The sequence below is a fragment of the Magnolia sinica genome, chromosome 18 (genome assembly GCF_029962835.1).
Source record: "Magnolia sinica isolate HGM2019 chromosome 18, MsV1, whole genome shotgun sequence".
NCBI classification, from domain to species: domain Eukaryota; kingdom Viridiplantae; phylum Streptophyta; class Magnoliopsida; order Magnoliales; family Magnoliaceae; genus Magnolia; species Magnolia sinica.
In genome coordinates this window covers 6,716,157-6,732,065 of record NC_080590.1, presented here as the reverse complement: position 1 = coordinate 6,732,065, position 15,909 = coordinate 6,716,157, and the positions used below count along the sequence as shown (strand labels likewise).

At 38.1% G+C, this 15,909-nt stretch overlaps 2 protein-coding genes across 4 annotated transcripts; one reads left to right on the top strand and one right to left on the bottom strand.

Moving 5' to 3' along the window:
- Positions 1–1,110: 1,110 nt before the first annotated feature.
- On the top strand, positions 1,111–10,085 carry LOC131233141 (agamous-like MADS-box protein AGL30). 3 transcript variants are annotated; one of them, XM_058229752.1, is made up of 8 exons: positions 1,124–1,459; positions 2,952–3,153; positions 3,795–3,854; positions 4,193–4,419; positions 4,770–4,782; positions 4,874–4,935; positions 5,211–5,307; positions 9,697–10,085. In XM_058229752.1, the coding sequence occupies exons 4-8, from the start codon at positions 4,361–4,363 to the stop codon at positions 9,766–9,768; spliced, it is 303 nt and encodes a 100-aa protein (XP_058085735.1). In that variant the 5' UTR covers positions 1,124–1,459; positions 2,952–3,153; positions 3,795–3,854; positions 4,193–4,360; the 3' UTR covers positions 9,769–10,085. The 3 variants fall into 3 exon arrangements, 2 of the variants coding, with proteins under 2 accessions (XP_058085734.1, XP_058085735.1); XR_009165099.1 differs by lacking the exon at positions 4,770–4,782 and having other exon boundaries at positions 1,117–1,459; XM_058229751.1 differs by lacking the exons at positions 4,770–4,782; positions 4,874–4,935; positions 5,211–5,307; positions 9,697–10,085 and having other exon boundaries at positions 1,111–1,459; positions 4,193–4,681.
- Positions 10,086–11,815: 1,730 nt separating this feature from the next.
- Positions 11,816–15,183, bottom strand: LOC131233140 (haloacid dehalogenase-like hydrolase domain-containing protein Sgpp). The gene is made up of 5 exons (XM_058229750.1): positions 14,976–15,183; positions 13,381–13,495; positions 13,108–13,262; positions 12,374–12,635; positions 11,816–12,281 (listed from the first exon to the last, which is right to left on the bottom strand). Exons 1-5 carry the CDS (start codon positions 15,137–15,139, stop codon positions 12,090–12,092), a joined length of 888 nt encoding a protein of 295 aa, XP_058085733.1. The 5' UTR covers positions 15,140–15,183; the 3' UTR covers positions 11,816–12,089.
- Between the last annotated feature and the right edge of the window lie 726 nt (positions 15,184–15,909).

Below are 15,909 nucleotides of genomic sequence, written 5' to 3'. Positions count from 1 at the left end.
TGCATTTATATTTACTTTAGAAAATCAATAGAAAATCAAACATGCCCCAAAGGAAACGGGGATTAAATGCCTACCGTTGAATACTTATTTGGGGCCACAGAAATTTTGGAACAAGCTGATATTTATTTTGTCACTACATCCATGTCCGCGTGACCTTGTTAACAAGTTGGATGACAAAAAACATGCTAGGCCCCAGGAAGGTTTCAACGATGCTCACCATTATCCCTACTGTTTCGTGTGGTGTGGTCCCCTTAAGCCTTAGATCTTACTCATTTTTGGGTTCATGTGCTAAAATGAGCTGGAAAAACGGATGCACAGAGTTGATAATATATATATATATACACACTATGCGCTCGACCTCGCGATAAGCTCCCATGAGGTTGAGCTGTGTGGGCCCCACCATGATGCGTGTTGACTATCAACACCGTGCATTTGATGGGTCTCCTTTAAATTATGGGATATCCCAAAAATCAGCCGTATACGGAACTCAGGTGGGCCATACCATCTAAAATCATGTGAAGACACCTTTAAAACATATAAAAGCACTTGGTGGGGCCCACCTTAAATTTGCATGCGTCTGAAACTTGGTCTGAACCCTCATCACTGTGGGCCCCACAGAGCTTGGGCCACGTTGTGCGTAAGGGATATCCCTGAGGACGGGTGCTGCAGGCAATCCGCGTCCCTCAAGTTCGTTTTGTCTCTGTCGCGACTCAGGATCCAGCGTTTATGGACATCCACTGGGGCCCACATTCTGAGATGGTCTGGTGATTTGAGCCGTCCGTATTCTCTTTAATGCCCACAAATAATCCAGTAATCACAGATGGATGATAATCCCCACCTTTGATTTTTAGATTCAATGCGAGCCATTGAAAAAATTCTTTTCATTTTTTAAAATTGATCTGCAGATAGTGATGGCTACAATCATCTGATCAACTTAATTTTATGATCCTATCATTTATACCACAGAGTCCACAATATGGACGGCTCCGATCATTGGAACACTCAGCTTGTAGGCCTCAGTGAGTGGCGACAGATGGTTTTCCCTGTGCCGCGACAAAGGCAAAACGAACTCCTGTTTGAACGCTCTTTATTTTCTGAAGGCCGCCATTTTTCTCATGGCATGCAATGATGCAATGAAGAGGAGATTCCTCTCTTTCCATGGACAAGCTGTCAGTTGCCTGAGTGGAGAGAGTCTCTCTACGTGCATGGAGACTCTCTCCGAATTCAATGCGAGTCTTGGAATCTTTCAGAAGGAGAAGCAGAGCAGCAGCCTACTCTGCCTCTGCCGAGCGAATATGGCCGAAAAATTAGTATGTATTTTGCATGGACGGAGAAACCAAGTGATTCTTTTTTAAGCATTTCTGCTCTGCTTCTGTCTTTAAATTCAAATTGAAAAACACCCATTCGAAGAAATTGGACGAAGAGATTTCGTTGCTATTTGCCACCGCAGCATCAGCTGGTGAGGTTTTCTTTTTCTTTTTTCTGGATTTCCTTTTCAGTCATTTTTCTGTAGTTTAAATGTTCGATTTCGAGCTTACCCAAGTGGAAGTAAGTGAGCATCTTTCAGAATTTCTGCAACTTCTGACAAATTTTTTTTTCTTGATCTGGTGAAAGAAATAAGACATTGGTTCGTTGATGTGAGCTATTTTATTGGATTTTGAATTGGTTGTTCTTCATCTGGTGTCTAAGTTCAATTGCAAATTTTCAAGAGTTCCCAAATGAAAAAAATAAAGGAATTTTGCGAGAAGAAATTTTTGGTATGTATTCTGAATGGGCGGAAAACCCAGATGGTTTTTTTTTTTTTTGAAAGGTAAATCCAAACGATTCTTTTAGCATTTCTTCTCTTCTTCTAGTTCTTTAAATTCAAATGGAAGAACACCTATTTGAAGAAATTGGTAGAAGAGATTTAGTTGGTTCTGCAACTTGCCACAGTGGAATTGGCTCAGTGAATTTTTTTATTTATATTTTTCTGTGGTTTTCTATTGTTCGATTTCAAGCATACCCAGATGAAAGAAAGGGGGATCTTTTAGAATTTCTGGTGAATGAAACAAAAGTGAGCTCGTAATGTGAGTCATTGTTGTTCGATTTTGATTCCGTCGTTCTTCTTCTGTTGGTCTTAAGTTCAATTGCTAGAGTACCCAAATGAAAAAAAAAAAAAAAAAAGGAAACAAAATTTTGAGAGCAGAAATTCTCGTAGCTCCCAACTTCTTCTGGATTTTTGTTTCCTTGTTCCTTTTCGTAGTTATTTTCAATTTCAATCAATACCCAAATGAAAGAGAGTGAGGATCATTTAAAATCTCTGCAACTTTCAACATTTTCTTTTCCCTTTTCCAATACAGTGAAAGAAATAAGATATAAACAATTTTATGTGAGTCATTTGATTGGATTTTGATTTGGTCGTTCTTCTTGTGGTGTCTAATTTCATTTGCAAGGGTACCCCTAAATGAGAAAGAAAGAAGAAAATTTTGAAATGTTTTTTATTTTTTATTTTATTTTAATATATGTTCTTCATTTTCTTACTATTCTTCTTTTGTGAAGTACTGCAAGCATTCACACACATGAATTTTTTTTTTTTTTTGGATGAAGTTTAGAGGACAGATGACAATCTTTTTTTCTTTTTCTTTTTCTTTTTTTACATCTTTTCCTAATCTGGGGAGAGAAACCAGCTCATTGATGGTGTGTTTCTCTCTCTCTCCTTTTTTTGCTTTCGAAAATCTTCTTCTTTTCTTGTTCTATGGAGCATGACAAAGGGGTATTATCATGAAGGTGTATTAATCTTTGGGTTTGTTTCTCTGTGGCCGAATTCTACAGGAGTCCTTTGGGTTTCCATGACATTCCCTTCTTTATCTGTTTCAGTTCATCTATTCTAGTGACCTGTTCATTGAATAACTGATAACAACTGAATGAATTGGTAGTTCGGGTTGATAATTGATTGACAAACCTTTGTATAGATTGATACAGAGATTTTGAGATGGGGAAGGCGATTAAGATGGAGAGGTTGAAGACTGCAAATGCGAGGCAAAACACATTTTCAAAGCGCAAGAATGGAATTATAAAGAAAGCTAGGGAGCTGTCGATTCTGTGTGATGTTGATGTTCTTGTTCTCATGTTTTCTCCTGCTGGAAAGCCGACCTTGTACGTTGGAGAATACAGGTAATTCCTGTCTTAGATCTTTCCGTTTGACTGTCAATAAAGGTGGGAATCTTAAGCTTCATTTCAAAATGGACTCCCGAAAATTTGAATTTTGAAATGATGCTAGATTCCAGCCGACCATCTTTTAATCGAGACAGACAATCGCAGACCTATCAGTGAGCCCAGTCTGTATTGAAATTGTGCCTGAATGAAAAATGCTACTCTATGGGATTCCTCTCGCGGGGGTGGGAGGGGGGTTGAGAAATATGATCAGAATTTTGGTTGCTTTCAACCAAAGTATGAGGATTTTATCAGGACAATAACATAAGATTTATTACATTACAATACCTGGAATAATGAATAATTTCTCTTTCTTGATACTATCGTTTTTGAAGATTCCGGAGTATATCGCTCTATTTTTCAAAACATCAGAGATATTTACCTGGTGCTCAGTGAGGTTTGACATCTGCTCATTTGGATAATTCTTGAAAACTCTAGGGGCAAGCAAAAACATACATATCATTCATTTCTTTCATTCAGATGTATTGGTATGACAGCTAATTCATGCTCTGTTGTCCTTTTCTATACTTTTTCCTAAACCAAACGGTTGTTCTTTCTATACTTTTTCCTAAACCAAATGATCTTACCATTGTTATTTTCAGCAATATAAGCATGGTCTTGGCAAGGTTCTCAGGAATAAGTATACGAGAAAGAGCCAGGAGGTGAGTTGTGACTCTTGATCTTGACTGTCTGTGTTTGGATGTGCAACTGAATTGAATTGTGAATGCCTGGCATGATCAACAGAAATTGACCCAATTGTAATTAAGTTTCCTAGTATTCATATTGCAGAAGTAGCCTGCAAATTCCAAAGAGATTCCTTTCAAATCATATGGTTGAAAATAAGCATGGCTTGCAATTTAGACCATAGTCCCTCAACACAATTTGGTCACTTCCACCCAATTAGCTATTGTAACTCATTTCAAAAGTGCATCGAAATGCAATGTTATCCTATAGATTAGATAATTTTGAATAGTGAAACCTTTTTCATTGCTTGCAACAGGAAATGCGAGGTCATGGAAGTAAGACCTAATTCAAGCTTTCTCAGGCAAAAATATGCATGCAGTGTTGCGGTTAAAATTATCTACAGATTTTTTGATGATACAAGTGGTTGTTTATGCTTTCTGACCTGATGATTTGCTTGTGTGTATCCTTTGAATGAAAGGTTCTCATGAAAATGTTCAAAAGGTTGGGTCGGGACATCGACAGTAAAGCACTTTCAGATGAAAGGTATGGTTACACCTAGTGAGTGTTTGGATGCACTACTGAATTCAATTGCAATAACTAGTTAAACAATGTGGAAATGACAATCGAAATTACCAGTGCCCAATTTGGGGGGCTGTGCCCCAAATTGAAATTTCATTAATTTCAAGTTCAACCTGGAAAGGAAATGCCGGAATGCTGGAGAACATCATTAGCATTCGGTCTTTTCGATTCATTAAACTAAATGTTTGCAATTCAATTCATATGTGCAGCCAAACACAGCCATAGATCATCAGCTGAATTGCAAATGAAATTGGTATAAGCTTGCTAATGATGTATTTCCTTCTGTGCTGCCTTATGTTTTGTGTTCACTGCAGCGAAAGAAAAGAGGTATAAATTGTACTGGACTGTTTATTACTGCAGATAAAGCCATTTGACTGCTCAACCAACTTCTCTTCTATCTTCGTTGATGTATGTACAGGAGTTGAAAATTCAGCTACGCATATTACAAGCAATGTCTGCTGATGCAAAATTTAGATTGAGGTCCTAATCATGGCCTTCTATTTCCAACATTTTCTTAAACTGAAATCCATTTCTAATCTCAATATTCATTTGCATTTTGATTGCAATATTTCATGCTTTACTAGAATTTCACTTGATTTCAACGCATCATAGTCTATAGTTGATTATGATCTTTGTGAGCATTTTAAAATCAGTTTATAGGCGATTTCTCAAGGAATCAGAATGGAAACGATTGGGCATGATGTTTGACAGTTTTGTGATTCTTTTTTTTTTTTTTTTTTTTTTTTTGTGCGTAGTTGTTGGGTTGCCCCTGAGAAAGTTGATAGCTTGGTCCAGATTGAACAAATGGAAAAATCTCTCGTGAAATCTCTGGAGCAGCTTCAAAGCCACAAGGTACTTTTTTTTTTTTTTGTTTATTTTTTTGTTTATACACGCCACAAGGTACTTTTAAAAGACCTCTAATGGTTAAACAGCCACAGAGATTTAAAGAGAATATACAACATGGAGATCAGTTGCGTAGTATTTTGAAGTGGATGAAATATTGTATCCATATGGTTTCAACATCGAATGTCCTGTTTTTATGGGTACAAGTCATGTTCTAAGCCCACAACTCTTCATGATCGCTTAAGTACTGAATGTCATGCATCAGGTGAGCCCCATCGTGTAGATGATCTGGCTTAAAAATCAGGTGGGCCACATGCATACATTGAATGCAAACACTAGGCATTATTTTGTTTTTAGACTAACAACGGTTTCTATACGTGTGGCCTGTTTGATGAATTTGAGCAGCCTGAGTTTTGAGCCAGGCATCTACATGGTGGGATCAACCTGATGCATGGGTTGGATGTCCCACACCCATGTAGCATGATGTAGAACGGGTCACGGATTTGTTCATGGCTAAGATGGACCAAAGAAAAGAAGCCAAGAAGGATCGACCACACTCAACATAGTTCAACCGGTCAACCATTGTGATCGACATATCGAAATTCCACCGGAATGACCAGAAATTCTAGAATTTTCATTGGACGTTTTCTATCCATTTCGACAGGTTGATAGATTTGATTGACCGATCGAAATTTTGTTCGACAGGTCGAAAATCACCGAATTTCCGGTTTAAATCTCTGGACACTTTCTGGTCGTTTTGACCTATCGACTCGACTAGTCAACGACAAGCCGATGGGCCCGGAAAATTTGCGCGATTTTCTGAATTTGTTTCCTTGTTTGATTAGGACTCTTTGGTTGTGTTTTAGGGTTATTTAAGGGTGCTAAACTCGTTTTTATTATTCATTCAATCAATAAACTTCTTAGAAATTTCTTATTTTCTCTTGTGGATTCGAGAAACCTCTTGTGGATTCAAGAGTGCCTTGTGGATTCAAGGTATTTATCAATCAAGAAAGATGGTGATTGACCTTATCACGTCCTCCCTGCCTCAATGTAGCATGTACTTGCATGCACTGTTTATGTGATATGGGCCCATGGCCCACCATAGGGCCCAACATATCTATTTGTTGCAAAATTTGGAGTCTAAATGTTAGAGACCGCATTCATCATTTGTGGAAGATAGGGGGACTGACGCAAAAGACATGATTGATGATTTTGGGGGTATTTAGTAGATTTGTTTTTACTATTTTAGGCCAATTCTTTTGTTGATGGGATTTTTATATCTTAAATAAATTATAAATTGATTTTAAATTAATTAAAATTGATTTGAAATCAATCTAATGGTTAGGGGATTTTCATTAAAGATTCATTGAGATCATCTTTAGGGTCGAGGGGTTGTATTGTTGTCTATTATTGTGATTCACGTATCAACATCTCATTGAATCGATAAAGTTGCTCATTCCTCTCTACCGAAACATTCTTATGGGTGTACTCTTATCCATTCTTGTGATTCGGGTATCAACATCTCATTGAATTGATAACTGGGTTGTACCATTTTGGTATCAAAGAAGGTGATCGTTAGAGTATTTTCAACTCTACATTAATCTCCTAATGGCTTCGACGGAAGTGACACAAGAAGAGTTTGCGCAAGTAACCTAATTGATCTACGTACTCACAGAGTGAGTAAATCGACTCATGCATATAGTAGGCAATTTCACTAATCACATGGGAGAGATTTAACATGGAAGGAATTTGGAGCACATGGACATATAGGAAAGGTCCCCACCAAGGTTCTAACTAAGAATGGGTGGCCCTGGTTTGTGAAGACACCAATGAGTAAATCCTTCTATTAATAGAATGTGATAGAGAGCCTAAAGCTAAGGTAGAAATTCCAGAATTTCATGATTGTTTGCATGTTAACAACATCATTGATTGACTAAGAATGGTGGAAAAAGGTGTTCAAGCATGAAATAAAAAATAAAATGCGGAGAATCGAAAGGGATTAAGTTAATAACTATGAAGTTTTTTAAGTCATGTGTTAGCATGATGAGACGATCTCAAAGTCAAGCAAATTTGTCAAGGTAAGGAGAAAATAAATTCTTGGGAAAAGATGAAAAAAGAAATTCTTGAGAAAAGATGAAAAATAAGTTAAAAAGGAAGTTCTATTTGCGACTTATGCCCATGACCTCTAGCAAAGATGTCACAATTTACGTCAAGGGAACAAATAGTAAATGAATACATTGATGGGTTCTATACATTGACATCACGGGTGGAATTCCATGAGTACAAAGACTAAAAAATTTCAAGATATCTTAATCGTTGGAAATTAGATGTAAGAAATGAACTGGCTTTCAAGGATGCATTTAAAACGTTCGATGCATACACACTCACATTAAAAGTTGAGAAGATAATTAATTGGGGGCTTGAGAGACAATTTGATGCTCAACAATGACCATCCTCAACGATGGGGCAGCATGTTAAATTGTCCATGTATCGTGATCACAAGGATGCCCATAAGTCGAAGCACGATAGGCTAATGTCCAATAATGAAGCCAAATCCCAACTTGGGGGAGGTGGTTATGGACAAGGGGCTAGTGCACCCAAGATGGAGCAAAACAACACTCTTTTTGAATACTTCAACCGTGGGCAGACAAAATATTGCTTATTTCAATGTCATGAACATCAATTCACATTTAAAGCGAATTTGGCCAAGGATGAAGTAAATGTTGAAAGTACTCCCAAATAAATAAAAGTTGAGGATGGCACAAAGTATGAGGAACATGCATATGAGGAAGGGGCACATCTTGGGGGAAGATGTAGCCAATGTTTATGGTGATGGTGGTAAGTGGTTGGCTATCCAACGGACTATGCTATCAATGTCTTGGGTGATTGATGATAGGCGATGGTTGTTGCACAATAGTTTTCGCATCACTTTCACTTTTGGTAGGAAAATATGCATGATTTTAGGAGATGGGGGAGCTGTGAGAATATATCTCACAAAAAAATGGTGGATAAAATAAAATCAAAGAACATACGCATACTCATTTATACCGGATTCCTTGGTTCAAGAAAGGGGAAGAAGTTTCTATTAACTTCAGGTGCTTAGTTTACTTCTCTATTAGGGGTTTTTTTGGCACCATGGTTGATGGGATTTCAAATCCCCTCAAAGTGGGGGTTTGAAATCCAAGGTGAAAGCTTGGATTACATCTAAAATCCTTCCAAGAGTTGCATGCGTAACATGTGTGTCACTAGGCTATTAATCTATTGGGCACATGGCCCACTGATGATATTCATCAATCGCATTACTATAATTACTTTAATATGATGATCTGTGCCGTCCAAAAATTGTCCATGTAAATCAATGGTTAAAAATAGTTGGTTAGTTACTCGAATGTGATCTTATGCTTGTGGCCCATCTGAGACTTGGAATTTCATCATTTTCGGGCAAAGTATATATTTCAATGGGCTTATTACAAACATTGGGTCAAACATTACATACTTATACTAATTAGAGATATTAAAGTTGATTTAGTAATTAAATTCAAACCCTTGTAAATATATTATACATAGCTACTTTTGGATTACAGGGGATTTTGAATCCAGGATTCCAAACACAACAGGAGGATTTCAAATCCAAGGGGTTCTAAATCCACGCTCCCCCTTAGATCTAAGTACAAGCAGTGTTTTAAGTATTGACGATATTGACCGATATATCCCATGATATATCTTGTATCCCACTTGTGCGATACGAAACCATGGTGTGCTATAAAGGCTGTTACGTAAAGGTAACGGTGGCAACTATTACATGTTATGGGGTTGTAAAGGTCGTAATGGCCATTACGGATAAAATGACCCGTAAAGGCCGTTACAGCCCCCGTAACGGCCTGTTATGTCCCCCTTAAAGGTTTTAATGGCCCCGTAACAGCCCGTAACAGGGCCAAAACAGATTTTTTGGGTTTTTTTCAGTAGAGAAAAAAATAAAGAGACCGTAAAGACGAGGGTTGTAACGGTGGCCATAACGGCCACCATTTTTAGAAATTGCTCATTATAGAAAAGTTTGAAGAGGAAAGTAAGAAGATTGACATCATTTATGGATTTTTATTATCTTAAATAAATTATAGATTCATAAAATCAATCTAATAGTTGGTGATTTTCTTTAAAGATTTGTATGGGTTTTCAATAAACTTACTCATTCTCTACTCAAATATTCTTGTGGGTGTACTCTTGTCCATTCTTATGATTTGGGTATCAACGTTTCATCTCATTGATAATTGAATTGCATCACTATATCAGGAAAATGAACCTTTGTTATACTTCAACAGAGCATGCCACTTGAACCTTTGAAAGCTAACCATCACTTCCTCAAGAAATGCACCTAAGAATGGTTTGTGATGCTTACAGGAACAACTCATCCCTCAATTACCTGAACATCATGCTTTATGTGGACGCCCAAGTGAAATCGCAACTCTTTAATACTTGGCCGGTATATACACTGTTAGTTTTCAATAGTTGGAATCTAACTTCCATGAATGTTTCTAGACTTGGAATTTTACAACCCAAGTTATGATTTTTATTGCAAGGACCTGGTGTGTTGTTTGAATTCCATCATGCTAGATGTTGGATCAAGAACAATTTTTTCTTTCAATATGAACAGCTCTACCATGAGTTTGTTTTGAAAAATTTGCAGTAGAAACAGATTGTAATCCAAATGGATCATGATTTATTTCAGCACAACTCCATGGATTAACAGTACATTTATGAGGTTTTATCTACTGTTCTGTATTTGAGAAGCCATTGCATCGTGGCGTTTCTTTCTTTTTTATTTCTTGTGTTTTTATAAAACAAGAAGTTTCTTGTACTGTGATTTGCAGTTCTCTGATTGGTAGCTGATCTCCATCCCATGGCTTTGAGACCGGTGACTTGGATTGACTCACTCAGTCTTGAGTTGAATTGCGACTCTCCTGAGTCAGGTGTGAATCGGCCCAACTCGCCTGAGTCACGGGTGACTCGTGGTGTTGAACTGAATTGGTCTGGCTAAGTGGGGATTGACATGGGGGAGTTGCAAGAACTCATCTGAGTCTTAAAACCTTACTCCAACCTCTTGCTTCTTCCAGAAAGCAATGAATAATAGGGTCCCCTTCATCAGCTTACATATGCATGAGATTTCATGCACATGGTACAATGGTTTAACGATCCAAACCATTAAACTCTCATTGGGGTAAGAGATTCCTAGAAAATCTTTCAGATGGGATGATCCTAACCCTTTGATCACTGGTCTAGAAAGAGATCAATTAAGGACAAAAAATAGTAACTGTCCATGTTCAATTCAATGGAAGTTAGTTGAATGATTGAAGAGTTAGGATCTTTCAATGTGGGAGATCAGGGCATTCCCAATGCACAGTGACGATGATCAGATTAACCACTCAAGGGGAAATGGCCACTTCAGCTAATGGTCCCCTGCAGAGCATAAAGAGTGGGCCCCACGAACAACCGTTCTTGGTTTGGCTGGCCTAGTATGTCCCATTGAGGAAAATTTGTGGTTCAAATTAACAGAACCATGACTCATCCTCTCTGCTGTACTTGTAGTGTTCAGGACACATGATTGGTGTGCTTCCACATGGATCATCGATCAGCCTAAAAATCAAGGTGCTGGGACCACAAGAACAGTGATGATCATTGATCCAACTGCAGATCCATGCTCAACTGTGATATCTGTTGGATCCCGTCATGCTTTTCTTGGGTTACAGCCCATCATGTGATGTCCCACATGATTGAAGTTATGTGCATATGGTAGGGAGTGAACCCTGATGAATACTGATGATGAGGAATGATCCAATTGATATGCCAAGAGATTAGATCTTGACGGTTTTGTAGCCTTCCAATATTAACGGGAAAGTCTATTGTGGCGTAATAGCAGAGACCACCTTGACCTTCACTGGCATTTTCAGAATGTGGGATTATATGCATGCATACACGTGGAATAATACATACCATCCAAATAGTGGGCATGATCCAATATTAGATTGATCCATGCATCTTCACCATCTGATTGCATCTATTGAAATTGGACATCTGACCATGTTATTTTTAACTTTCCATATAGCATCTGAAAATTACCTTCCTTCAATCAGAGTAATCAATTTTCAGGATATGCTGCATTTGCAGTATGTCAAGCAATGTGGACAGTCCACGCCATGCCTTATTTGACCATTGGATTGGTGGACATTAACGAAATTATTAGAAAATGAAAAATATCCATTGTCCTATTTCAACAAACAAGTTTCCAGGAATCAGAGGTTAGGATTGTTCAAGCAATCTGATTTTAAAACTGTGACTTAGTGACAGTGAGTTTCAAAATTTAGTTGGTTTAATTTCAGTTAATGTCATGCCACCTGTAATATATCCAAGTGTCTATGTATCAGGCCTCATACTGACATGTTGGTATGTGAGACAGATTGTATGGTTGAGCTCACCTAAATGCACTTATATGTGATCATTTCTACTAAAACTACTTTCAGCATTGAAAAGATTAAGATTCTCATACTTAAGAAAGTGATGAAGATTATATCACTAATCTCCTTAACAATTACAACAGAATGATGATGTTGAAGTTCGGCATTTATTTCCTTTGGTTATTCTTACAAAGTGCCAATTCCATGTCTTCCAATGGCATAGCAACCATGCTCGGAAGAGATACAAAATGAAACTCATGTATCATCAAATAGCCTTATGAATGGCTGCCAAAAAAAAAACAAAAGCGTTATATATTATATACTGAACTACTGCGTACCATCTCAAACGGTAATTTTCGTTCCCGCTGCTACTTTCTCCAGCTCTTCCAATTCTGCCCACAACTTAGGATCCTCGAAATCCTTAATAAGGAATGTGGCCCCTGCTTCCATCAGCAACTTCTCCGGGTTTCTGGTCGTCAGGCCCACGACCCGCATCCCAGCAGCCACACCGGCTTTTATGCCCGACACGGAATCCTAAACACATGAACAATAAATGCAGCAACTGAGAAAAAGCATAAATATCACACCTCTCTAACCATGTAGTTTGGTGGAGAAGACAAACCAACCTCGAACACAAATGTGTGGTCGGGGGACGCCTTGATCATTTCGATGGCCTTCAAGTATGGGTCAGGAAATGGTTTTGCTCGCTCGCATTCGCCGCCAACTACAAGAAGCTCGAAGAACTTTGATAGGCCTAGAATCGAAATCATAAGCTCCGCATTTTCTCTTGGGGCATTGGTCACAGCCGCGCGCTTCAAGCCACGGTCCTCGATCCATTTGCATAACTTGTGTAGGCCGTTTACAGGTTTCAATTGTTTGGATGCCAGTCTGGACATCCAATCCAACATAGTAAACCATATATTCCATTAGCACAAGCAACGGATACACACAAGAAGAAGGGAACAAACTTGTACCATTGATTTATCATTTAGGGGAATGCAAATATCATGATATTGTCACATGCGCCTTCATGAGACCAAACGGCACATATGCACACATCCCAACTGTTCATGTAGCAAGCCCCATCATGGAAAGGCCACAGTCCAATACTCACACCATCGAATGACACTAATCATTCATTTGGAGAAATTTAGGGAAAAAGACAGTTAAAAAGAAGTTGAACATCACATGTAAGGTGCAAGAGTCTCCATTCGAGCAATTAAGATTCTCTGGTTGTTGAGACTTTTGAAGATGAAGTTGTTCATGTGTGCCATGTGTCCAAATCATGGTGTGTGTGACACATTTCTGTAATCTATTCAATATTAGCATTCTTCTTACAGTCTAGGAACATGCAGATTACCTCCGAAACATAGTTTCCTTGTCGTCCATGAACTTTAGGCTTCTTTTGAGATCCCAATCAGGAAATAGGACATGGCAAATGTCCTCGTTATGTTTACCACTGATATTCTCGACAAAAAACTCCTCGGTGATGGGGACCCCGCCATTGAAACCAATCTGCAAAAACACCGTTTTCTTATGCTGTGACAAATCCCCAACTACATACGGAATGGCCACATGTGGTGAAACATACAGGGACCATTGCTAGAGTCCACATGAAAGATAGATACTTTACCTCTTGAAGCATTTCACGGAATGCAATGTAGTGAAGAGGATCTGAATCGCACAGGGTTCCATCAATATCGAATAGTATCGCTCCGAGAGGAGCAAGTCCAGAGAAGGAATACTTGCTGCATTGACACGACAGTCAAACATCAAGAAAACAGTCTGATGGGATGCTAAAATCCACTAGAAGAGACAATCTAGAACGTTCTTGATTGGCCTGAAGAGGCACAAAAGACATCAAATGCTTCGAGGCTGAAGGTTGAAGTAGTTGCCTGCTTAACTTCATAGAATATCACCAGAATCATAAATACAATAGATTCACTTTACCTGGTGTTTACTTCTTTTGATAATGAGCATCTTTATTCAAGGGGCTGTTTGGATTGGTGGAAAAACTTATAAAGGAAATCAAATTCTCCTCATGTGACCATTTCCACTCTTTAAGAAACCAAAAAAGAGGGGATGTCGATTTCCTTTTCCTAGGTTTCCCTTAAAAAAACAAGTAAATAACAATTTCTCAAGAAAAAACTGTTAAATCTAGATTGATCTCACTGTTTGACAATTAACATTTTAACATTTCCATGGAAAACAACAATTCTAACAAACTATTGGAATAACTGTTGGATTCCGCAAATTTCCATTTTCTAATGAGTCACATTTTGGATTCTCCCTGTCCAAAATGAAAAAGAAAAGAGATGCAGGAAAAAAATAATCAAGAAAGAAGCTATGAAAATACAATGTCTGAACACTTGCCCATTGTTACCAGGAAACTCATTTCCCATCACAAAAACCAATGGTTGTCGCTTCCTATTCCATGCTTTCCTTTCACTCTTCCAACAATTGTTGTAAAATGAAATATTTCATGCACCCATTTCCTGCATTTGCCTTGCAACATTATCTTTGCCCAGCTTTTTTTTTTTTTTTGGTCATCCCTTGAAACACTTGAAAAGAAACAAAAATGAAATCCAGTGTCCACCAATGATGGAAGTCTTCAAGGCTCTGAGTCTTTTTTCTTTTTTTCTTTTTTTCATTTTAGCTGGAATTGTTCTGCAGGTATCTAGCACCCTGGAATTTGGGATATCTAGTAATGAAAATCAAAATTTGACCAATTCCTACATTTGGTGGCTTAAAATGTGAGTTGGAATTAAATTCCAGCAAAAGGCCCATGTTTGAATTCTGGGGCAGGTTTGCAAATTTTAGGCTTTACCAACTCCAGTCCATTGAATTCAGGTCCATTTCTTGGCAGCCAAACACAATTTCTAGATTCAGAGTCAAATTCCAAGTTGCCAAACATAACTGACAGAATCCAATTCCAATTATCTGGGAATCCAATTCCTGTAATTGAATTCTCAAGCTGAAACTTCTGGGACATTTCATCTCTCAATTTTCGGTGCATGGGCAATGAACGCTGGGGCACATAATATCAACGGTTTGATCAACGAACCATGGGCCCCACCTGTACAAATTGGAAATCCAAGCATTCTCCACAAATCAAACGACCCCAAAATCTCCGGCCGACCACTGAATGACTAAAACGAAAAAGAAATTGCTACAGAAAGGAAATAAAAAGAAAGAACGGAGAAAGGAAAGGGTAGTCGGAAAAACCACCTTTCATCTGAAAGCGAATCCAAAGAAATCGACATTCTGGGAAAAGCAGTGAGAAATCTGCGGTGATTTTCTCTGAGGATTTTGGTTCTTCGGAAACAGGTTTTCTCGTGAAGATTGGAGAAGAGAAGAAGGCGATATTGAGAGAAGGAGGCTAGAGAAGGCATGGAAATATATATGGATTGGAGAACATAAAATAGGAGAAAAATGGAATTTGAATACGAATCTTTCGGACCATTGAAGCAGATTCCTGACTTCTCTCTTGGAAAAAGAAAAACTGATACTCTGCTAGAGTGTGGTGGATGATACGCAGGCAGTTAGAACTTCCTTCTAATTGCATACGTGGCATACAATTAATACAAATTAAACATTATAAATTATGGGGTGAGAATTTAAATGTACTATGAACCAAAATTATGATTTTCTCTTTATCTGACTATCAGATTGGTGGACATTTATTGGACGGATAAGAATGAAAATATCCGACGGTCCTATTTCAACAGACAAGTGCCCAGGAATCAGAGATCTGGATAAATTTTTACCAATGTTATTTTGGGGCTGTACTTAGATACAGCGGGTCCATCATTTTGTCAGTTTAATTTGAGTTAAGATATTCCACGTATATGATTTCTTAGTGACCGCGTATGAAGCTTCGTAACAAAGCTGAGTATCGAATAACTCGCTTTCTTTTTAGAAAAAATTAGCACCGTAAACACTGTGTTTATATGTAATTGTTTTTTTCAATGGCGGCAAGTTTTTATTATAAAAGTAGATTGTTAGTGTACGGAAATAAGGTTTCGGACGAATATACCCCTCGATTTCAGGTATGAGCAGGTGAAAAAGGAGTAATTTCGTCCGAAAGTAGGTTGTCCGTAGAGCAGGAGTCTGCTTTGGTAAGGTAAGTTTAGGGTCGGTTGATAAAAGGGCGGAGGATAAA